The following is a 25,750-nucleotide window of genomic DNA, read 5'->3' as shown; positions in this document are numbered from 1 at the left end:
ATTAAAATAGAAATATTTCAGCTACTGTAGTCGCTAAGGTAAAATTTCTCATTTTAAGTAGAAAGATACTGTAAAAAAAAAAAAAAAAAGTATATTTTAGAAGACCATTTCATTTTCTAACTTCAAAATTTCACATTTAATTCAGTGTTACTTGCTACTTCCTTGTAATTATTTTTAATGTTTACTAGCAATTTCCGAGTGAAAATTGTTTCTACAGTATTTATTCAGTGTATTAAAATAACTAATAAATTAATTAAAAAAACGAATAAATAAATACATTTTAATAAAATGATTTTAGATATATTTAATAATTAATATATAGACATTTTAAGAAACAATCTGTAAATCTAACAGATTTTAATATATTTAAAAAATCTATATAGACACAAAAAACCTAATAAAAATGACAAAAACAACAAGAACAACATCAACAAAATGTCTAAAACTAAGTAAAATTAAACAGAAAATATAAAAGATAAAAGTACAATCCTACATTGAAAGAAATGGTGTAGAAACAATTTTCAATAAATTAATTACAAAAAATAAATGTGTTTTCTTGCTTCTTTATTTAAAAAAAATATTATTATTAATAATAATTATAATAATAATAATATTATATATATATATCCTAAATCTAAAATAATCTCTAAAGCACTGGTGAAACTGGTTTAAACCATCAGTAAATGTACCTCTGTAAATGTAATGCTAAAAATAGATTGGATTCAAAAAAAGTTTCGTTCTTATTATTGTTTCTTGTGATTTTGGGCTCTGATTTGAGCTGGACAGACTCTCTCCACAGATGCTGCGTTTTAATGCTCCCTTTAATCCACTGATTAACAGCAGCTTTTTCAGTCTGTCACATTACGGCGAGATGTATTTTTAAATGCACGTTCCTGAATAATCCTCTGACTCAAAACACATTATTCCTCCGAGGACGACGGGCCAGAACGACTGCTGCGATCAGAACGCAGCCGATCGATCATCTCCACCCACGGCGCACACACTTACACTGAAAAAAAGAGCAGCCAAAAGAGTTGCATTTTCCTACGGCACGATTTTATTGGGATTAGAGGTTTTTAGAAAATCATTTGTAAAGATCTGTCCATTTAAAAAGAATCATTTTGTGATAAAAAGGTGTTTTGTCAGGCAGAATCCAGGAGAATGAAGGTGGAGGATTGCAGACGTGTGCAACGTGAAGAAGAGGCTGAAAGTATTTATCGATACCAGCGCGTTTGTTCACAATCGCGCCGTACGCCACTGCGGTAAACGCTCAGAAATCGCTCGAGATGAGAGCCGACCCATACAAACTCCAACAACACAGTTACAGTCTTTACACACACTACTGTACATTTACAAAACAGCTTCGATTATCAAAGGAGGAGAAGAACGCAAGTAGAAAAACGGCTCAGAACGAAAATGAGAATCGCAGTCTGTAAACATTTAGCATCATTAGTCTGTTAGAAATCTTTGTTCCTCGCTCCAAATGTAAGATAAAGATGTTAGTCGAGTCCTGAACAGCAAAAAAGGATCATACGTGAGGAATAAATCATCCGCAGCAGGGAAACTCGCTTCTAATGTCACTGAATCTACCGTCACAAACCGTCCAGCGCGTTCCGTTCCATCTCGTTCGATCCGTCCGGATTCTGGAGCTGTGCTGTGAACGTTCACGTCAGAGTCTATGCGCACTACTGGTTGTTTTAAGACTTTAGTTCCAGCAAATGATTATTAATGTAGTGATTGATCTTAAAGCTAAACCTAAAAAAAACAAAACAAAAAACAAACAAACAAAAAAAAAGAAAAAACACGCATGTTCGCAGGTCTAACGGTTGATCTGCTCCTGGTTACCAGGATCGGCTGCTTTAATGGTCGTGGAATCCAGGCATGGGGAACGGACGGGCGAAAGCCTCCACGCGACCGCGCAGATCAGCGATACGAGACGCCGTCTCTGCGTCCTCCAGCAGGAAACTCTTGAAATCTGACAGTTTTTCTGAAGGGAAAAACAAAAAATGTAAGAGAGACTGCATAAGACAGAACAACATTAAAGCTGCAATAATGTTAATTTTCTGCATATATCGGATCAAAAATACAGTAAAAATGTTGAAATATTTTTAGAATTCAAAAAGGCTGTTTTCTATGTGAATATCTGTTAAACTGTAATTTATTTCTGTGATGCGCAGCTGAATTTTCAGCATCATTACTCCAGTCTTCAGCGTCACATGATCCTTCAGAAATCATTCTAATGTGCTGATTTGATGCTTATTTATTACTATATAAATAAACAGCAAATCAGCATATTAGAATGATTTCTGAAGGATCATGTGACACTGAAGACTGGAAGAAGAGATGTCTTTAATGTCACTTTTCATCAATTTAATGATATAAACCATGATATTTAATAGGGCTGAACAAAATTACAGATGCCACAACTAAGTAATCATTAAAAGCCACAATTACAAAAAAAATTATTCTGCTTTCTTAAGATGTGTGTGTGTGTATTTTTCATATTATTAAGGGTATATTAAGTTTTTTTTTTTTTTTTTTTTTTTTTTAATTTTTACTTTTTTTATATTTAAAGAAGACACTATATATAAAAATGTGGCATGCAGTTGCTTCAAACAATGGTATAAAGCCATTCAAAATGTCATTCAATGTAAATTGTGATAATCATAATTGATAAACGCATTATGAAGGGAATAATTGACAATTATGATCATCTCTAATATTTAATAATAACAACCCATGACTGAGCAGAAACACTCAGATCTCAGAGTCTGTACTCACTGGTCTTCTTCTTGACGTCCAGAGCGATCTTGATGCCCTGATCGATGAAATCCACCACCTGCTGGAAATCAGACTCCTTGAACTGGCGGGACGTGAGAGCAGGGGTTCCTGGGAAACCAGAGGCATCAGTATTTGTGTGCGTGTTTGAGCATGTGTGCGTTTATATCTGTGTGTGTGTGTGTCTCACCGAGTCTCAGGCCGCCGGGCGTCAGCGCGCTCTTGTCTCCGGGACAGGTGTTCTTGTTGGCCGTGATGGACACCAGCTCCAGAACCCGCTCCGCACGCGCTCCGTCCATCCCCTGAGGCCTCAGGTCCATCAGAACCAGATGATTATCGGTTCCTCCTGAACAAACCAACACAACACTGATCTTCAGTCAAGTCAGTCCATCTGGAGGACGCTCTACGGCCGCTTCAACACATTTACAATTTCCTGATATAACAGCTCTGGATTATGAGGTTATTACGCATTAAATAAACATGAACAACCATTCACAACCCATTCGACTGCCATTATATATATAAAACAAAACCTGATTCTCTCCCTGATGAACTGACTGCATGTAAAAGCATCTCTACATGAGGGACTGATGATGTCAGACGAGGAGGACAGGTTTTTCAGAGGTGTTATGACATGTTATAACATTGTGATGAAAGATTATGAAGACAAACACCTATTTGTTATGAAAGCCTGTTTCCACCACAGAATTAAAAAAAAAATAAAAAGCCTATCAATAACTTTGAATTTCTCTCTCACAATTCTGACTTTTTCATTTCCAAATTGTGAGAAAAGGTCACAATTACTTTTTATTTTTTTATTTAATGTTTTCTTAATCAATGTCTTTAGAATAAAGTCACTGATGAAACTGAAACTCAGTGACTGTAATGAAATGTTTCCACAGTTATTGAAATGCACATTTTGTAACACTAAACGTTGCCAGTTATTTTAGTATCATTGAGATACTATTATTTAATTATTTTTTTTGCTTTCATGTTAATTTTAGTTAAACTCTTAGTATATTTGTCGTTGTTTTAAAATATGCCCATATAGGGTTTTTTTTTTAATACATTTTGTTTTAGTTGTGGTTTTAGTTATTTTAAATAACTAAAATACTAAATAAAGAGAAATGCTGCCTTGGAAACTTAAAAATAAATGAAATAAAATAAGTTTAAAGTTTTTTATATTTTATTTTATTTCGAGAAACAACTGTTACAAAAATTAACCATGGCTTTTACTATAGTTAAACCATGGTAACTACAAATGAACCATGGTTTTGGTATTCTAAACGTAGTTTAACCATGGTATTTGTTGTAAAACTGTGGTTTTAAAAATGTTAATCAGTATGCCCCCCCCAAAAAAAAAAAAAAAAAAAACACGTTTACTACACTTTTACTATAATAAAACCAAGGTTCATTTTGGTATAGGAAAAACATTTTTTTAAATGGTTTTAGTTTTAGTTAACTATAATAACCTTGTTTTTTTTATTATATTATTTTAGCATTAAATTACAGAGAACGAGTAACGCTGCTGTATGCGAGTTTCTAAATTTAGTCTCTCTATTTTTTCCTTGTTTGTAAAGTCAAACAAACGCAGTTGTGGATTTGTTTTGAGATTTTATTAGGGGAACACAAAAATTACATTTACACTTTATAGTAAGGTGTTAATCAGACTATTAATCAGACTTCTGCTTATGAGAACCTCAGAAATGTGCCAACGCTTAAAGTAAAGAATAGTGCGAGTTTTGCCGTTTATCAGTTTAACAGCAGTCGAACATAATCGTGATCCAGGTGAGACTGAGTCATAAACTGATCTGCAGCTGCTTCACACCATCAGAACAGAACGGAAGCACAACAACAACATGTGCGTCGATATGAAGCGCGTCCGGCGCGCGCAGACGTTCAATTATCCCTGCATATGTCATTCCTGCAGCGGTTACCAAGGAAACACACGGCGGGAAAAACGGCAGCCGATTCACGCGCGTTCACCGAAGGGCCGTTCGCACCGAACCAATAACATCGAGCGCACAAAAACATCATTAAAAGCGCTTCAGCGCCATAAAATCATCAAGACTTCAAATGAAGAGCGCAGCGCTGGACAAACATTCGTTCGGCTGCTGTTTTCTTCAATAAAAGTGATTTGGATGCGCCTCGAACCGGCCGACGACACATGAGAGAGCCTTTCTGTGAAACTATAATGAGGAAATTAGCAGCAGAAGAGATATTCTTTAAATAACCCAGTGTGAAAAATAAACATCACAAACAATTATTAAACTGAGGACTCTTAAATTAACTCCTTTGCTTTAGGTGGAAGAATGAAGTAAGTCTGACATCAGTGCAAGTATGCAAATGAGTTAAGAACTTGATCAATTTTACTTCAACAACAATAATAATAATAAAAAAAGTCTCATTTTAATATTCATTTAAATGTATCTCTGAGTGTTTTTTCCTCTTATGGTCAAATAAAGACGTCTCCAAGTGTCAGCGCTGCACTCCATCATCCTCAACACACAGGACTTTTGCATCACTTATTTTACACTAAATATACACTAGACCAGGGTTTCTCCAGGTTTTATGAGGGTACATTTAAGACTTTAAGACCTTTTTAAGATCAACTAAAATTTAAGGGAAAAAAATTAGGGGAAAACAATACAGCAATATGTTCTCCAAGTATAATTCAAGTTTTACTTTCAAATTAGCAACAATTCAGCGTCTAGAAATTGTTTTTAGTTCATTTGAGTTTTCCCTCTTTTCCTCGCTTTCCTTCGGTAAAAGCGCCGCGCACATTTTACTTTCACTTTCAAATTAGTAGCAATTCGGCGTCAAGCAGTTGTTTGCTTTTTTAGTTCTTTTGAGTTTTGCCTCTTTTCCTCGCTTTCTTTCATTAAAAGCGTTGTGCGCATTTTACTTTTCAAAATCCAAAATATTTTTTTAAAACAGGCGCATTTGCATTTGGTTTTGAAACTCTTCCGCCACAGTCTCATGGTCTCAGGTCTCTCTTCTTGTCAGTCAGCTCCACTCACTCCTTCAGGTGATAAATGAAATGTCTTTGGCGCACTGCATTGAGCAGCCGCGTTCAGTTTTAATTGTATTGTCTGTTCTCTAACTGAACTAAATTATTTTTATTACTATATAAAAAAATTTAACCAACAAGTTCTTCAGGTGACTGACAGCACATGCCGCCACCTATTGAAAGACCTAAGTGCAGAAATTACATTTTCACTTCACTTTAAAATGAAACACACAAGGAAACAATCCCTCATGAAAATTAATGCCATGATCATATGAATTTAAGACTTGCTGCTCTAATTTAAGACATTTTTAAGGAAAGGCAGTTTAAGACTTTTTCAGCATCAAAGTAGAGACACAAAACTCTCAAAATAGTTCCGTGAACAAAAACAGGGTTTCTGCAGGTTTTTAGAGACCTTCAGCAGAAAACTTCTGAAGGGAAAACAACACATCAACATGTTCTCTAAATGTCTGGAGAGCAAAATGAGTTGTATTAACAACACTTCAACATTTGAAAACACAACTACCAACAGATCTCTATTACTTTTTAATTAATTTTACAAAATAAACAGTTTATGTCTTGAATATCTCTGCTATCAAACACTAGATTATTCAAATAATGTTTTCTGTAACTTCTGATCACACTGCAAAAATTAAGTTTTTTAAAATCAGTGTTTCTGTCCTGTTTTCCAGTGCAAACGACTGAATATTCTTAAATAAAGATGCATTTACTTAAGGAACAAAATGACTTATAAAGTCTTTTTTTTTTGAGAAATTGATCAAAACTCACTTCATTTTTTGTTAAATTTGTCAGAATATCTTCATTTTGCATCTCCAGCAAAAGCGTCTTGATTTAAGGACGTTTAGATACAAGACAATCCACAGGAAGAGTTTAGATTTTTTTGCAGTGCATGCAATATTTACTATCATCAGTTTATGAATTTAAGACTTTCTGCTCCAATTGGAGACCTTTTTAGGCCTTAATTTGCAGAAGAGTGAATTAAACCTCACAGAAACCCTGAAAAACATCCTCTACACGTTTTTAAAAGCACTGAAGGGTCCATTTGACGGTTCAGCACGAACCACATCTATCCTCACTACTGGTTCTTAATGTGATCTGGGTTGCATTTCCTTCTGTTCATGTTTTTGAGGATAAGCGCGCCTCACAAAGCCTGTCCACTGCATGATTATATGACAGGATGACATTTAAAGAAGCACCAGATCTCAACCATTAGTAGAGCTTCATGCGTCTGAAGGTCTTTGGTGTGTCAGTGTGTTATGAAGACGCTCCCTACTGCTGCACTCCACACAACAAACACTGAATGATTAACAGAACTGTTCATTAATACTGCAGAGTATAATCACCTGCTTTAGTTAATTAGTTCATTAAAACCTTTATTTGTAGAGGTTTGAGTCTCACTACTGCAGCACACACTGACAGAACCGAGGAAAACTAACTTCATCTTCCAGGAGGATCCGCTGGCGTCGTCTCGGTCCCAGACGGACACGTTCGGCTCACCTGAAGAGAAAACCTAGAGCGCGGAACCAGACGGCAAGCGCGCGAAAACCCACCCGAGACCAGCGTGTAGCCCTTCTTCAGCAGCGCGTCGGCCATGGCCTTGGAGTTCTTCAGAACCTGAGCGACGTATTCACGAAACATGGGCGTCGTGGCCTGAGGAGAGACCCGATGAAGAACTATCAATTATCAAAAATCATAAATGAGCTCCCAAGCGCACCAGCCATTGTTCAGAAGAAGATGAGAGGGAATAGAAGAGAGAGGAGCTCCAGAACTCAGATGATGCTGCATATGGAAGCGCAGGATATTAATTCAGCGTGAATCAAAGCAGAAAGAGGGGTTGATCGGTACATCACCATGGACAACATATCAGCTGATATTTGGCAATTTAAAATTATTGTTTAATTATTTGCAAAATAGAAAAAATAAAAAGTAAAAATAAATTCTTTATGTTACACAATTATCAAGTACATTTTTTTCATATTCATTTTCTAAAAATAGAATTTAGTAAATATTACATCTGGCATTTTTATTTTTTTTCTCGCCCAAAAAATACTGTAATACCATTACAGAATCCAAAGTTGCGAAATAAATTTTAAAAAATTATTTGTCAAGCTCTTTTTCAATATGTACTCATTTCAAATTAAATACCAGTCAAAAGTTTTTGAACAGTAAGAATGTTTTTAAAAAAGTCTTTTCTGCTCACCAAGCCTGCACTTATTTGGTCCAAATGACAGCAAAAACTGTACAATTTAGAAATATTTCTAGTATTTAAAATGGCTGCTTTCTATTTTAATATATTTGAATATATTTTTGAATTTATATCTGTTATCAAAGCTGAATTTTCAGCATCATTACTCCAGTCTTCAGTGTCACATGATCCTTCAGAAATCATTCTAATATGCTGATTTGCTGCTCAACAAACATTTATGATTATTATTATTATCATCAATATTTAAAACGGTCGACTTTTGCTTTAAACTGCTGTTTTAAATTGATGATAAAGACATTCATAATGTTACAAAAGATTTCTATTTCAGATAAATGCTGTTCTTCTGAACTTTCTACTCAAAGAAACCTGAAAAATTCTACTCAGCTGTTTTCAACATAACTAATAATAATAATACATGTTTTTGAGCAGCAAATTAGAATATTAGTATGATTTATGAAGGATCATGTGACTGAAGTAATGATGCTAAAAATTCAGCTTTGTAATCTCAGGAATAAATTACATTTTAAAATATACTCAAATAAAAACAATTAATTTTAAATAGTAAAAATATTTCAAAATTGTACTGTTTTTGCTGGTAGTGTATATTTAGAAAATATTCTATAAAATAAATATACATTTTGTTAAGGTGGAGTGGTACCTGTCTGAGAGCCACGGCGACGCCGGCGATGGCGTGATTGTGCGGGCCGCCCTGAAGTGAAGGGAACACAGAGAAGTTGACCTTCTCCTCCAGGTCGTACATGACCTCCTTGCCCTTCTTATCCACCGAGCGCACGCCCTTACGGTAGAATATAAGCCCCGCCCTGAAAGAGGAGGAGAAACCATTAATGATGGAGATCACCAGAAAAACACAGATCAACCACCCACATCATCTAGTACTTTTTCTAGATTTTTTGTTTTATATTTGTTGTACAGCACTTTGGTTTCAACGCCTGTTGTCTTTTAATGTGCTTTATAATTAAACTAAACTTCTAAAAATGTGCAGTGCATATTGCATGAGATCCCACAATGCAATGTGCTAAAACTGACCTTCAGCTACCTCAGTCTGATGTGATTTTAATAAGGTTTTGATCAGGCATCCGACATTATGACATTTTTACACTAACCTAGATTAAAAATAAAAACTTTTTTTAATGTAATGTCAACATGTGACAATGTAACAATGTTACAAACTTATAATGTAACTGTAACTTACTGCATGTGTTTTGTTACACTACCATTCAAAAGTATCTTCAAAAATTGTGAAATATTATTATAATTCACAATAAGCGTTTTCTAAGTGAATATCTGTTAAAATATAATTGATTTCTGTGATGCGCATCTGAATTTTCAGCATCATTACTCCAGTCTTAAGTGTCACATGATCCTTCAGAAATCATTCTAATATACTGATTTGCTGCTCAACAAACATTTATGATTATTAGCAATGTTGAAAACAGTTGTGCTGCACAATATTTTATTTTTCAGGATACACAGATGAATAGAAAGTTCAAAAGAACAGCATTTATCTGAAACATTATAAATGTCACGTGATGAACCAAACTACTAATTTCTTTTAAAAAATGAATCATTTGTGCACCGAACACTGGCGGTGTACCAGTACTGCACACAGGCTTTGAGTAATGGATCACGGCGTCACTCGTTCAGCCGTACCTGGATCCTCGCAGCGATTTGTGGGTGGTCGTGGTGACGAGGTCGGAGTGTTCGAACGGCGAGGGAATGGCTTTCCCGGCCACCAGCCCGCTGATGTGAGCCATGTCCGCCAGCATGTACGCGTTCAGCTCGGTGCACAGCTGCCCGGAGACGGAGACAGACGAGAGTAATAAAGAGCTTTGAGTAGATTATGAAAGCATTTAGAAGCTCAGATCCGCGCCGCTCGCAGCAAACATCACAATCAAAGCGTTCCCGTTATCGTCCCATCGGAGAGTGACCTGACGAGATCCGCGCGCTTCTCCGGGGAACGAGACCCAGATACCGCAGGCGCTTCGCAAACACTTCTGAGCATGACGCCACGCTTTCAGGGTAAAAATAATCTCCAGATGATTATACACTGATAATTTTATGCACACTGATACTCTTAATCTGTCGTGGAGTGTGTGTGTGTGTGTGTGTGTGCGTGCGTGCGCGCTGCTGACCTTGTGTTTATCTTGCAGTGAAATCAGGCCACTGTGAATTCGAGCAACAAACATGAAACACACACAATCTCAGCCTCCAGTAGAAACCTGGAGCACGTCACACAAAATATGAAGAAAGAAGCTCTCAGAGATACAGATACCCTAGCGAGTGCCCTACATAGACAGCACACGGCATAGTGAAACATACATGCATTTTGACTTAGGAGGCATGACGTTTGGGCCTTCACATGCTGTCTATGTAGGGCACTCACTAGAACACATACAAGCTTAATAAATGAGAGTCGAGTCGTCATGAACTGAATGAGTGCTGCTGAATGGGATTCCGTGTATTTGACCGTCCATCAAACATGTTTAAACATCATTTCATCAGTGGTAATGAGAACAATCATCATTCTTATGTCTGTTTGTGTGTCTGTGATAGGAGATGTGATTAAAAGCTGACAGTGACACTGCAGTTAGAGTGTGTGTGTGTGTGTGTTCACTGTACTGTGATCAGAAAGTGTGAGGATCAGTGAGTGTGTTTGTCGTCTCTGAGGCGTCAGGCTTGAGCAGTTAAACACAAATGTGTCAGAGAGACAGACGAGTGTGTGTGAATAAAGAGCAGTCGAGACAGCAAAAATAAACTCAGGGAAAAAAAACGTTCAGCGTTTTTATCTAAATGTGTGTTTGCCCTGTTTGCACAGTTTTAAATGCAAACGCTTTATCAGTGTAAAAATACTTAAACCATTAAAAACAAACAAATTCAAAAAACCTGGAGAGGAAATCTTACAGTATAAACATTGTCATAAAATAAACTCTTATTTAAACGTCTTCATTTCATGCAAATATGATCAACCAAGATGTAGATGAGTTTGGATCCTCTGCAGTGAACGGGTGCCGTCAGAATGAGTCCAAACAGTTGATCATTTTTTTTTCCTCCAGTGAAAAAGTCCATCAGAAACCAGCCACATATTTGTTTAAAGCCGTTTTGTTTTGTAAATGGTGTTTGATCTGTGTAGATTTCTCTCCTGATTCAGACCAGACCACTTTTTCACTGGAGGAAGTGTTATTATGGATTATGGCCTCGTATTTTAGTCAAAAACATCCATTAAAGATGGGTTTGTTTCATCTTTTGTCTTCTCAAGATGTGAACTGATGGACTGGAGTGGTGTGGATTATTTGTGGATTATTGTGATGTTTTTATCAGCTGTTTGGACTCTCATTCTGACGGCACCCATTCACTGCAGAGGACAGTAATGGAATGACACATTTCTACAAACCTGGATTAATTGAGGATGAGCACATTCTGTGGGTGAACTATTCCTTTAATTTATGTGTTTATTTACGTGCAGCTAATCCTTTACGCAAATTAAAATGATCAAAATAATTGAATATTCAGAAATGAAAGAGAGACAGATTCAGACCTTCTTGATGCGGCTGTAGTCGATGAGGCGAGCGTAAGCGCTGGTGCCGGCGATGATGAGTTTGGGTCGGAAGAGTCGAGCCGTCAACTCCATCTGATCGTAGTCTATCAGACCGGATTTAGTCTGCGATGAAGAGACAGAGACTGTTAGCCATTAACACTATATTTCTGCATTCAGAAGCACTTTTTTGACATCCAGGTTTATCATCAACAGTTTCCCCAAACACACAATTTATTTATTTTAATCAGAAAATTAATCACAAATGATTCATCATGAACATGTAAATGTGCTGAATAAAAAAACGTATAAAAATACAAATAATAGACAAATTAAATTATAAATAAATTAAAACATAAAAACATTCATTTTTAATTAATTTAATACTTTATTTTTCTTTATTTACTTACTTTTCAATTTAATTTATCTTCTATTTATTTGTATTTTTATTATTTTTTATTCATTATAAATATAAAAACGAACAAAAATAATTAAATACAAATAAATCAAATCAATAAATTAAAAATAAAAAGCAAATAAATAAAAATGACAAAAAATACTTATACATAAAAATAAAATAAAAAAAACTGTAAATTAATTAAAAATGATAAAGATTATAAAAATTTATAAATAAAATAATTATAAATATAAAAACAAACAAAAATAATTAAAATCGCTACATTAAAAATAAAAAGTAAATATACAAAAATTATTTTAAAAATACAAACAAATATTTACAAGAAAACTCTTTTCTTCATTTCAATCCTTTAAAAAGAGCAATTGCAAAATACTCATACTTTCAGCTTATTTTCTTCATCGGGCAAATGGATTTACTACAAACACACAGTCTGTCTCACTGCTCGTCCCGTCTCACTCTCAAGACTCTCAGACTCTCAGTCTTCTGTCCTGTCTTAGTTTCTCTCTGAGATCTGGACAGCAGATAATCTCTCTCTCCGTCCGTCTGTCTGGTCACTCCATCACACTGACACCCGTCTGAGGGTCACGCTGAGTGTGTGTGTGTGTGTGTGTGTCTGAGGGCCGCCTGTCGATTTCCTATTATCTCTCCTATAGAGAGGACACTGACCACTCATCCATCACACACACACACTCTCTCTCCAGTTAACTCTTTATTAGGCTTTTATTATTTAGTGTCACTACGGTTATAAACAAAGCCACAAACAGCCGTAGTAAGCAGGAGGGTCAGGCGTGATGTGAACTTACGTTGAGTTTGTAGGGCATCGACTCAAAGTAGATGGAGGTGGCCGAGATCCGCTTGACGTCAGACATGTATCCGTGAGTGAGACTGACGGAGACACACAATTCATTACAGTCTATCAGACGAGCGGCTGAACGAGAGAGCGAAAGCGTGAACGAGTGAATGAGGGTCACTCACTGTCCGCCGTCGGGCAGGTCCAGGCCCATGATGCGCTCGTGAGGGTTCAGGACGGCCGTGTAAGCGGCGAAATTAGCTGGAGATCCGGAGTAGGGCTGAACATTGACGCCCCACAGCGCCGGGTCGAGGTCAAACGCCTCCAGCGCCCTCTTCTGACACAACAACTCGATCTGATCAACCACCTCCGCACCGCCGTAATACCTGCACACACACACACACACACACACACACCAGTGTGATCCAATCAAGCTACCAACCATCAGCTGAATATCAAAATGAATAGTTTTTAAAATGAACCATCAAATAAATACATATATAAATACATTAAATATAAAAAAAATTAAATGTATCAATTAAATAAAAAAAGAAATAACTAAAAACTATAAAATTAAATAAAAATGCCAATAGAAATAGCTAAATAAAACATCAATGAATCAAAAATAAGAAAGAAAACAAAAAAAAATATTACAAATAGAAATAAATCATATAGAAATCAAATAATAATAAAGTAAATGTTACAAATAAGTAATACAAACTAAAATAAATAAATTAAATAGATGAATTAAGCATAACAAATAAAAAGAGGTAAATAATAAAATGATAATACAGATAAATAATAGTTAAGTTACATAAAAATGAAATAATAAAAATATTATAAAAATACAAATACATTAAAAAAAATGAATGAATGAATGAATAAATAATGAAAAAAAAACAATGAAAGACAAAAATTAAAGACTAATTAAGGAATAATAAAATTCTCATGTAATTTTAAATAAATTCATATATTTGTATCCAAAAATACACACACAAACACATGCACATGTAAACCACATCAGACTAGTGTGATCCAATCAACCTACCAGCCTCATGAATAAATTAATTATAACTACATGCATAAATACATTAAATACAAAACCTATATGAAATAGATATATTAAATAAAAAAGTAATAAATAAATAAAAACTATAAATTAAAATACAAATTCAAATAAAAATAGTTAAATAAAACATTAATTAAATAAAAATATGAAAGATAAAGAAAAAAGTAAACAAAAAATGATAAAATATTACAAATAGAAAAAAAAATCATTCAGAAATCAAATAATAAACTAAATGTTACAAATAAATAATACAAACTAAAAATAAATTAATTAAACAGATCAGATAAATTAAATAAAACAAAATATATAAACTATAAATATAAAAAAGAGGTAAATAATAAAATAATGACAATACAGATAAGTTATAGTTACGTTAAATAAAATATAAATAAATAAATAAATAAATAAATAAATAAAAAAAAAAATATATATATATATAAATAAATAAACACACATAAACACACATACATTTATATACAAAAATGAATGAATTAATAAATAACGAAAAAATACAAACACATATGAACGAAATAGATATATTAAATACATAAACACAAAAAAAATAAAAAGACTAATTATTAGAATTAATGTACACATAATTAATGCATTTTTAAAAAAAATTAATATATTTATATCAAAAAAAACACACACACACCTTTTTCCCGGGTATCCTTCAGAGTACTTGTTGTTGAGACACGAACCTTGAGCCTCAAGAGCCGCACGACTGCAGAAGTTCTGTTGAGACACACACACACACACGGGGTGAACACTTGTCGTTCACTGCACACTCCAGTCATCATGTGGAGAAAAACGATCTGCCAGCTGCAGACAGACAGACAGGTGTGTGTGTGTCTCTCTGTCTGTGAGACGCTCACACAGCGTTATGCTAATGTCTGACCCCAGATCAGAGCAGATAACAGCTCTCCACAGAACACCCACAGTCACACACTCATGCAGAGAGCAAAATAACAATACAGCTACCAGCACAAACACATCCAGAGCTGGAGGAAGATGAGAATCGTGTGATGAAGATCTCAGGTGTGTCGGTTTCTCATGAGCCATTAGATTCATAATGAGTGAATGATTCAACGACTCACTCATTAACACTTTCTGACACCTACTGGTGCTTTTCAATTTTCTCAGCCCAAATTCATGTGCAATTCATTTGTGATTAATTCAATTAATTAATCAGCACATCATGTAATGAATTAGACTAATCTGAATGTCATGTGGAGTGACACGGGTCAGTCTGTGTGTCTGTGGGTCACCTCAGAGGCGATGAGCTCCAGTCCTCGGCACTGTCTGTCCTTCTCCTTCTGCAGAAGGTCCCACATCTCCGGGTCGTCCTGAGCCAGACTCTCCTGTCCCGTCCACGAGCGCTCGTCGTCGGCGAACGCCGCCGCCGAATGCTGGGATCTGACGCCGGCCGTGGCCGTAACGCGCCGGCACACGGGCTGAAACGCAAACACAAGATCAATCAGCACCAATCAATGACTGACAGAAACACAAACAGCACTTCTAAGAACATTATGAATATATAAGACTGCTCAGAAAAATGACTACAAATAGATCAATTCACTCACAAAATATCACCAATCAAATGCAAAATGAACCAATATATTATATCTATTATAGATATTTAAGTATTAAATAAATACAATGATACATTTATACTATATAATTATAATAAAAAATATTTTAGCATCTTTATTTAAACAATGTCTTTACATAAAATGTGTGTGTACTGTGTATATTAATTATGTATATATAAATACACATACAAGAAAGCAATTTAAAAATATTTACAGATGTATATTTGTATATGCATAATTAATATACACAGTACACACATATTTTATGTAAAGAATTTTTTTTTAATATATAAAATATATAATTTAAATATTTGCTTTTTTGTAAATGTGAATCATTATATATAGAAATATAAGTAATGTTTTCATAATAATATTAAAATATATATGTAATTTCTAAACATTTAAAATATTTTATTGAAATATTTGCTTCTTTATTTAAACATGCAGCACACTTTATATTAAATAATATTTTATAATATATAAAATAATATAAAAATATAAAAATACACAAATGCATATCATATAGCTCTTGCTATTATATAAGAGCAGCATGATTCATATGGCTTTATGATGGTGCAATAATAAGCACAGTATAAATATATTCTTATGAAGCACAGATCTGATGCCTGAAGGTGTGTAAACAACAAATCTTTTTTTTTTTTTTTAAGATGCAGAATATGACTGATGAAAATATGGAATATAGAGAACAACTGAGGCCAGAATATCTGACATACAGACGGAATCAGAGAGAATTAAATGAATTCTACAGTTCTACAGTGTGTGTGTGCGTGTGTAACGGGCCATTGGTGAGATACAATAATCAGCATGACGCTTTAATTCTGCTCCAATCAGCAACTCTCAACAGAAACTTTACAGCCGAGTGGAAATTCAGCATAACTGCTTATCTAATCTCACACACACACACACACACACACACACACACACACACGTGTCTGGTTCTCCAGCAGTGCAGCAGATTAAGGGTTTCTGGGTGTTGTTTCTTTCTTCGCCGTTTCATGCTCGACACATTTCAAGCGTTCTCACTTTCTCAACTCACAGATCTTCCTCCTCTGTGTTCAAGATCAGAAAAGCACTAAAATTACCACAGTATTACTAAATGCACCAAGCTAGTACCACAGTACAGTTTGAAGTCCATGGAAAACCAAGTAAATGTCTGGAAGTGGAATAACGTGCCGTCAGCTGCTCATTCTCACACAATCCTTCTGAAACGGCTTTATATTGTGAAAATGATCAAACCCACTTACACAACAACTACATACAAACGCATAAATAAACAAATAAACACATGTACCTGTATGCAGTGAGAAGACGTTTTTATCCAAAGCCATTTACATATGATGAACATCACATGCACTTCATCAAAGTCCATTATATTCACAGTACACAATGCCAGATTTATTAGAAAGTAAAATAAATAAATAAATTTACTTATTTATATATTCATTTATTTATATTAAGTAAATATTAAATAAGAAGGGCATAAACATACTGTTAAATTAGTAAATTCAATAAGTAAATAAAAAGTATATAATTGAAAAAAAAAATACGTAAATAATTAAATACAAATTTGAAATGATTGTGAATAATAAGTACATAATAAAATAATTAAATAATAAGTAAATAAATGACTTTAAAAATAAATAAATAATAAATACATAAGTACACAATGAAAAAAGGTAAGGCTAAAAAGTAAACAATAATATTAATAATTAAAAAAGTAAATTTTAAGTATATAATTAAACAAACAAGTAAAGAAATAAAATAATGAAATAAGTAAATAATACAACAAGTATACAATGAAACAGTTAAATAATAATTAACAAAAGTAAACAAACATGATTAAAATAAAAATTATGATTTTTTTTATGCAATAAGAGAGCATGAGTGATATGAGATTAGCATTTGTGTGTGTTTTGATGAGTTTATTATAATTTCAGAGCATCAGTAAAGAATTTTTAATGCTAGTGTACCATGGTAAAACCACCTCATATCATTACTGTACCGTGGTATTAATTCTCTCTCTGTAGCTCCTCCCACTTTGACCTCTGACCCCTGATTCATCTGAACTCTTTTTCAGGACACACTGTGCGGCACTGAACCGAACATTTCATAATTAACAGTAATAATGCTAATGAGCTCCCTCATGGGGTCCTGACGAATCGCTCACTTAAAAACTGTTATTAAAAAACAATTAGCTCAGCGACGCTACGCATTCGTCTAAAAGACGGACTCCAGCATCACAGCGGCCGAACGCCGGACGTCCGTCCGTCATCCGGCGCGACCGCAGGGCGTAACGACACCCGGGCGTCCCGTCACCTAGCGACTGCAGCACAATCATCGGAGAGAGTTCGAACGGTCGAACGTGAGCTGATTGTGAGACGTCTGCATGTTCCCATCAGCCCCTCTGACTGAACACACACAATCTAATTGAATTATGTAGCGAACGCCTTGTTATTGCAAACATGTAGAACAAACATCCTGCTCCATTTCAGACTCAATTTCCTCTAAACACAAACACACAGTTTGCAGTAAAAGCATGAAGTGATCACACACATTCAACACAACACAACCTGCTCCGTCAAAACATCTGCAAAATGCATCAATGCAAACAGTTGAATAAGTAAATAAGTACAAAATGAAGTAAATAAAAATAAATAAATACTAAGGCTGCACGATTATGACAAAAATCATAATTGTCGATTATTACCTTGAAATTGTAATTGCGATTATTAATCTTAAGCACGCAGAATAATCTATATGGATTTATTTTATTTCATTTATTTGTAATTGCGCCTTTGAACGATTGCATAATTGTGGCATCTGTAACTGTAATCACGATTAGAAATTTGTTTAATTGTGCAGCCCTAATAAATACATAAATAGACAAATAAATAAATGTATAAAATAAAGAACATATTAAATAACTAATAAATAACTATATAATAAACCCTTAAATAGGTCAATAAATAAACAATGAAATTAATAATTAAATAAGTAAAAAATAAAAAATAAATAAGTAATGAAACTATGAAATAAGTAAATAAGTAAAACAATAATAAATTATTAACTTAAAGTAAATAAAAATGTAATAAATACATAAATAAACAAATAAATATATATAAAATAATGAACACATTAAATAATTAATAAACACGTATATAATAAACAGTTCATAAATAAGTTAATAATAACAATTTATAATTAATAAATAATAAATAATAATAGGTATATAAAGAAACAGTTAAATTAGTAAATAAGTGAAAAAAATAAAATAAATGAGTACATAATGAAATAGTTAGGCAAATAAGTAAAACATTAGGGAAATAAATAATGAAATTAATAAGTGCATAATTAAAAAGTATATAATTAAACAAATAAAGAAAAAAAGAAATTAAACAATTAATAAATATGTATATAATGACACAAGTACATAATGAAACTAAGTAAATAAGTAAAACATTGGGTAAATAATGAAATTAATAATTGAATAAGTAAATGATTAAATTACAAATAAGCCCATGATTAAAAAAAAATCATTAAAATAAATAAAAGTAAATAAAATAATAAAATAATAAAATAAACACTAAAATAAAATAAATAATAATACATAAACAAATATATACATATAGAGAGAAAGACAGAAACTCGGTTTGTTCTAAAGACACGATTTAGCATCTGCTGGCTCTGATTCCCAGTGAAAGCATGAATTGATCACATGCACACCTTCAATGCAGTGCAAGTCACAAAAGCATCTGAAAAACGCAAAAGTGAAAATGTAATGAATGGAGTGGCATGACTTCTGTTAGTGTGTTCACCCACCCCTCTCACACACACACACACACACACACACGGGTCACCACAAACTGATGGGCCGCGTCCTTTGCTGTCGCCACTGCAGGGACACAGACGTGTGTGTGTGTGTGTGTGTGTGTGTTTGTCTCTGGAGTCACTGTAGTCTCACAGACGTGGCCAAAAACCGCCCACTTAGACTGGAAGAGACCATCTGACTGACATGTGACGTGACCAACCACTGATCGTCATCACACACTCGCTCTAAAACAGTCATAATCGAGAATAATAATAGCTTCAAACCCTACAATAACAGAAGTGGAAGTATGTAGTGATGAAAACATGACATTTAAATATGTTCAAAGACTTTGAAATGAATACTTTCTAAAACAAATGAATGCTTTTATTCATCAAGGACACATTAAACTGATCAGAAGTGCCAGTAAAGACATTTATAATGTTACAAAAGATTTCTATTTCAATTAAATGCTGTTCTTTTGAACTTTCTATTCATCTGTGAATCCTGAAAAATAAAATGCATCACAGTTTCCATTAGGGCTGCACAATTAATCAAATTTCTAATCGTGTTTACAATTACAGATGCCACAATTATGTAATTGTTCAAAGGCACACACATACAAAAAAATCATCATAACAATAATCATAATCGTGCAGCCCTAATTTCCATAAAAATATTGGGCGGCACAAGTGTTTTCAACATTGATAATAAGCAGAAATGTTCGTTGAGCAGCAAATCAGCATTTTAGAATGATTTCTGAGGGATCACGAATGCTGAAAATTCAGCTTTTAACACAGAAATAAATTACATTTTAACAGATATTCATATAGAAAACAGCTGTTTTAAATTCTTATAAAATTTCACAATTATTAATGTATTTTTGATCAAATAAACGCAGCCTTGGTGAGCAGAAAAATCGGAATATTTCAAACTTGAAAAACTTAAAAGAAATGGTTTTGCAGCAGCTTTAAAATAAACACTTTCCCTTTTACAGTCATATACTTTTAATCTGAAATTTTGATGCTGCAATAAAAAAGTTAATGGAAAACAATATTTGTCAACAACTAAAGTGCTTCCCCATTCTATAAAAAAATGAAATAAATAAATATTCAGCACTTTACCAGCTATTAAGACTATTATTATAACACTAAGAGAGAAAACAGGATGAAACAAGAAATAAATGAAACGAGGGTCAGATCTGAAATATTTTTGGGAGCCACAGAAAGACGGATGACAGACACACACACACACACACACACACACACACAGAACTGATGGATGTATTGTTTCATCATTTCAGGCGTTGTCTGCTCACATCTGCTTTTACGGTTCAGAAAAAAGCAAGAAAACATTTCATTTTGCTGATTATTTTTGTTATTTCCTTTCTCTTCAGAGCAAAGAGTCAATTTTACAGATGACTGCTGTCCATCACGCCGGCGCTAGACAACAATCAGCGGCGTAGCGCGGGTGTCGGAGGTGTCAGGAATATCGCTCGGGATGACACCGGCGCTGCCAGCGACTAATGGGCGAGCGGCCGCGACAAATTGCCGTCCGATTGGGCTCAGAATGACACGGGCGTCAGGAGGAGCGCGAGTGTGAGCGAGAGGTCGGCCGCTTCCTCCCGTCGGGCCAAAGGGAGTGACACGAACAATCAGGAGTGTGGAAAGCCAATTTCCCAGAGCGGCCCGCGACATTATCGCGCTAATCCAGGGAGATGGAGCCGGCCGCGGGGAGCACGTCTGCGCTTCGCCGGTGCATGATGGGACACTTCTGCGCTCGCCGAGGTGAAAGAGCGGGAAACCTCGCGCCGCGCGCCGGAATATTTCACGCGCCAGCGCTACGACAAATTAATATGTATCTAGTTTAAGGCTCCGAAGCGGCGGATTTGAGAGTCCAGATCTGCCAGTGAACCCCGGAAAGCTTCAAACCGGGACTCTGCTGGCTAAAAATACAGATGAAAGCATTAAAAATATATCCTGATCAATTATTAAACATGCATGAATATATAGGCGACAATCTGAATATGAAAATGAGCTTCTCACACGAGAGCTGCTCACTCAATCATCTGTGTGGCGCTTTTATCGCATGATGATGTAAAGTCAGACTGGGATTTGAGAAGAGATTCGATTCCATTTGTTAAAACCTACTGAAATCAAACGATTCTCATGGATCTTGAGAACACTTTCCTGAATCTACAGCAAAATAAAAAGGTGTTTCTATGTGAACTGACTGTGATGGAAGACTGGACACAAAAATATTAAACATAAAACACATCTTTCTGTCATGTTTTAAAATTGCACACAGCGTGAGCAGCACAGTCTGATTCACAAACGACTCTTTAGAACGAATCAGTCAAACTCATGAGTCGGATTCAGCTCAGTGATTATTTTTACTCACTCAGTGAATCAGTTTTTATTGTTGTCCATCTCCAAATATATATATATATATATATATGGGGTGTCGCAATACACATTTGCATTGAATCGTTCGGTACAAGACTTTTGACTCGGTACACATTACAGACCGAGCGATTCGTTGGACTAATCCTTTTATATTTGGAAAATAAAAGAGCTTAAAATGAGGTACTTTTTTAGAGTTTTCCCTCTTTTCCTCGCTTTTAAACCGCATTTTACTTTCACTTTCAAATTAGCAGCAATTTGGCATCAATTAACTGAATGGACAACAAACTCACTTTTATTAAACATAGAACCTTTAATTCATTAATAAAACGAAAACAAACACACCATGCTATAGGCCTAATATAAAATAACTAATAACTTACACAAAGTTTAAATATAAAACACTGAAAATCAGCAAAACATGGTGGTACCAAATAAATAAGAAATGAAAAAAGCCTCCAAAATCATCTTAGATAAACAGCAAAAGTCAGAAGGTCTTCCAAATTCTAACATATTTTTAAAGCAGGCGCTTTTGTATTTCGTTTTGAAACTAAATCTTTCAGCAACTTCTTGTCTTTCTCACCTTATACTTTATAATGTTAGATTTAATAATTAAAACAATTGTAAAAATCAAGGAAATTACTCTGGCATTTCTTTCTTTTTGAAGTTATGAACCATTATATTAGGGATGCACCGAAATTTCAGCCACCAAAAATGATTTTGTTTTGCTAGTGTTTGAACAGCACACGAATACTGCAATCAATCAGCATCACAGATCACATCAATATACCACAGTATTACCATCTGACAGCATTACTGTACCATGGTACCACCATGGTATTTCTACTGTAAGCTTATTGAACAGCTAACATGATCTAAACACAGAAACACACTAGTCAAAGCTAAACTCACCACACCAGATGACTGCTTAACTAGTCTCACATCACTTTTACAACCCGTCTGAATGAACCGGAGTCCTGAGGTCTGTTACCACAGTAACTCACCAAAGCATAAAGGCATGTACAACTACACAATAAGGACGAGCCGCTGATCTGAGACCAGTGTGAGAGAGCTTCAGACCAGCTGACACAAACTGAGCCGAATCTGATGATGACACACAAACACACGTCTTTCATAAGCACAGAGTTTTCTGTGTTCTGTTTGCATTCTGCTGTCTGGATGAATCTGCAGGAATGTATTTGTGAGAGGTGTGGACACAAAGCTGACGTCTGATTGGCTGTTCAAAGTATGAGCTTTGGCATATTATGTAGAACAACAACAGGTTAATTATTGAGTCGTTCGGCTGCAGCTGCTTATGAAAGACGACTGATAAGAAGACGGCTGGTCAGCAGACGGTCGAACCGGACTAAATAAAAGTGCGACCCTTTAAAAACCGGTTTACTGCACGCAGAACAAACCAGAATGAAAACAATTTACATTTATTTGAGAAGCAAAACTGTGCATTTGATTGTTTTTTTTTTCTCTTCACACACTATTTTTAAAATATTTTTTTAAAAATAGCTTTGTTTTTCTGTTTTAAGCACTAACCACACATTTTGTTCATATGCTTCTTTGCATTAATATATGCAGTATTGTTAAAAGAGATTAAGAAATATAATGTTAAAAAAAGATTAAATCAAATAAATTCACAACAGGGTTTTGTAATTAATGGTAAAATGATAATACAACAAAGAAATAAATAAATAAATAGATAGATAAATAAATAAATACATAAACAAATGCATTTAAATAATGCATGTAAATAAATAAATACATACATTTTTGCATTTGGCACATGCTTTTACCCAAACCAACTTTTACTGCATTCAACAACTTTATTTTTATTGGTTCACGAATTTCCCAGTACCAACAAAACAGGTTTAAACATCCTTAAAATGACTTGCATTTACCTTGAATGAAAAATGTGGAAGATGCTATGACTTGTTCTACAAAAATAAACTGCATTTATTCTCATTCAGGTTTACAAATATCGTTCTACAAATATTTTTTCCACCATTTCAAGCAAAACCTCACAGCAGTTTGTTAAAGTTATGCTTAAAGCAAGAAAACCTTTCATTTTACTGGAAAACAGACAAAATACTGATAATGAAAATGATTTTTTTGGTGCAACAACACTTGAACAATCAATATCAAACACTCCAGACTTTGATGGCAGAAACACAAACAGCAGATCCAAATGGTCAAAGCTGCTCAGAAAACACTTTCTACAGAACTCAAGTGACTACTAACTAACGCCCTTCAATAAATCGGGTTAATTCAGTCATCAGATCAACGACAAACACAAAAGACGCATTTGTTTCACATTCAGAAGCACGTTCAGCTCATTTCCCATAACAGCAAAAGCACGAAAGCACGTGAATCACAGACATAACGAGAGACACGCGACTGATGAACCACACACACTTCTACACACCACGGTATCAGACAGGAATACCACGGTACTCTCTTGTCAGTGGTTTAACAAACCAACAGTTACTAGCAGGAAATCAAGTTTCATAAAAACATGCCAGCAAGTGCCAAATACAACAACTCTGAGCTGAATGTTTTTCAAAAACTCTGAAAAATAAATTCAGTATTATTAGCTGATTGTAAGAGCGTGTGTTAGTTAAGAAATACTGTGCTGTACTTCGCACTGAAACACATCTGATCTCTGAAACATGACGTTGCTCTTACAAACTCAGCAGAAAAAGAAAAAAGACAAACACACTCAGATGCAAAAGACTGTTTATCTCACAATTCAGACTGCTCCGAATTCCAAAATCTAAACTCTGAATTCCAACTTTCTTTCATGCAATTCTGACTTCCTTCTCAGAGTTAAGACTTCACATCTTGCAATTCTGTTTTTCTCCTTTTTCCATCTTAAAATCAAACATAAAAAGGAAAGAGCAACTTTTATCTCACAATTCTGTTTATAACTTGCAATTCTGTGTTTACATTTCACAGCTCTGAAAAGAATTGGAATTGAACTGAAAAAGAGATAAAGTCGCAATTATCTTTTGATTTTTTTAATCTAATAGCAGAAACGGGCCTCCATAGATTTCAGATGTAAAAGCACTGTAAATAAAGCACTGCATGTGAATGTATGAAAATGCATGTGAGTGTTGAAGAGGAATCATGCTGAAACACATCACGAGTGGTTGCATCATCTAACTAGTATGACCAGACTAGTTAACACAGATCTGCTGTTTACATCCTCACAAGCATTGCCTGACGTCTCAGAGTTCAGTAACTTAATGTTCACTGTTTGTAAGTTTAATCTTAAGTTAATGACGGATCACAAATCCAAACATTCGAAACTGTCAGAGATTGTTATGCAGCTGAAAAGTTGCAGCTTGTGAAACTTCTGCCGGAGGACAAAACTACACCCACAAACTACACTTGTAAACACCAGTCCTTTTAAAAACCATAGAAACGTGATTTAGAGACTATAATCGAGCAGTGAATCCCGTGTGGAGCTCACACTCAGATCAGACTCTCGTGCCACGTCTATCGGATCCTCCGCGACTCCACACGCGCTCCAGACACTCAATAACACACTCATTCACGGGTCTGCAGGTAAAATCTACATCGACACACAACGCTTGTTCTATCATGCATGCACACTGATGAATATTATCGCTGTATTGATGCGATCCGGAGCTTACAGCGATCATAACGCGAGCTCTCCGTCCGCTTTTGCGTTATTGTGCATTATAATACGGTTATGAGTGTTTAAACTCACCCTGATCAGCTGTCTCAATGTCAATGTCAACATGGTAAAGCAAGTCAACTTCTCCGGTTCCAGCAGGTTTTTGCGTTCGCACGTTTTTGTCCGTCGCCTTAATGACAGCAGCGGATTGACGATAAGCGCGAGTGCTCATGGGAAATGTAGTCCTGTAAGAGAAGCGGCAGCTGCGCAGTAGGGAGTTTACGACGCTGGCCTACAAACTGACGTCATGACTAACGTCCAATACATGAACTGAAGTGATCTTTCTTTTTTTTATTTTATGCTGTACAGAAAAACTACAGTTGATTGCATTAGATTTTATGATTTATTTTCTTTTTTTTTTTCGAGTGTTTCCTACACG

At 34.8% G+C, this 25,750-nt stretch overlaps 1 protein-coding gene across 3 annotated transcripts; it reads right to left on the bottom strand.

Moving 5' to 3' along the window:
- Positions 1-1,034: 1,034 nt before the first annotated feature.
- Positions 1,035-25,546, bottom strand: shmt2 (serine hydroxymethyltransferase 2 (mitochondrial)). 3 transcript variants are annotated; one of them, XM_051112618.1, is made up of 12 exons: positions 25,405-25,546; positions 15,111-15,296; positions 14,498-14,577; positions 12,959-13,159; positions 12,787-12,868; positions 11,569-11,691; positions 9,684-9,823; positions 8,671-8,833; positions 7,357-7,456; positions 2,969-3,124; positions 2,782-2,889; positions 1,035-1,987 (listed from the first exon to the last, which is right to left on the bottom strand). In XM_051112618.1, exons 1-12 carry the CDS (start codon positions 25,435-25,437, stop codon positions 1,860-1,862), a joined length of 1,500 nt encoding a protein of 499 aa, XP_050968575.1. In that variant the 5' UTR covers positions 25,438-25,546; the 3' UTR covers positions 1,035-1,859. The 3 variants fall into 3 exon arrangements, with proteins under 3 accessions (XP_050968575.1, XP_050968576.1, XP_050968578.1); XM_051112619.1 differs by lacking the exon at positions 25,405-25,546 and adding an exon at positions 22,575-22,693; XM_051112621.1 differs by lacking the exons at positions 1,035-1,987; positions 2,782-2,889 and having other exon boundaries at positions 2,985-3,124; positions 7,243-7,456.
- Positions 25,547-25,750: the final 204 nt, after the last annotated feature.

The sequence above is a fragment of the Labeo rohita genome, chromosome 6 (assembly GCF_022985175.1).
Source record: "Labeo rohita strain BAU-BD-2019 chromosome 6, IGBB_LRoh.1.0, whole genome shotgun sequence".
NCBI classification, from domain to species: domain Eukaryota; kingdom Metazoa; phylum Chordata; class Actinopteri; order Cypriniformes; family Cyprinidae; genus Labeo; species Labeo rohita.
Note: the sequence above shows the minus strand (reverse complement) of the source record. Positions and strands in the feature narration are given on the sequence as shown.

Excerpts from the sequence above, each read along its gene's own strand:
- shmt2 (XM_051112618.1), bottom strand. The coding sequence starts at position 25,437 with ATGTTGACATTGACATTGAGACAGCTGATCAGG. Across the intron at positions 12,869-12,958 it reads GACCTGCCCGACGGCGGACA|TCTCACTCACGGATACATGT; the intron begins GTGAGTGACCCT and ends TGTCTCCGTCAG. Across the intron at positions 3,125-7,356 it reads GGGCTACACGCTGGTCTCGG|GAGGAACCGATAATCATCTG; the intron begins GTGGGTTTTCGC and ends TGGTTTGTTCAG.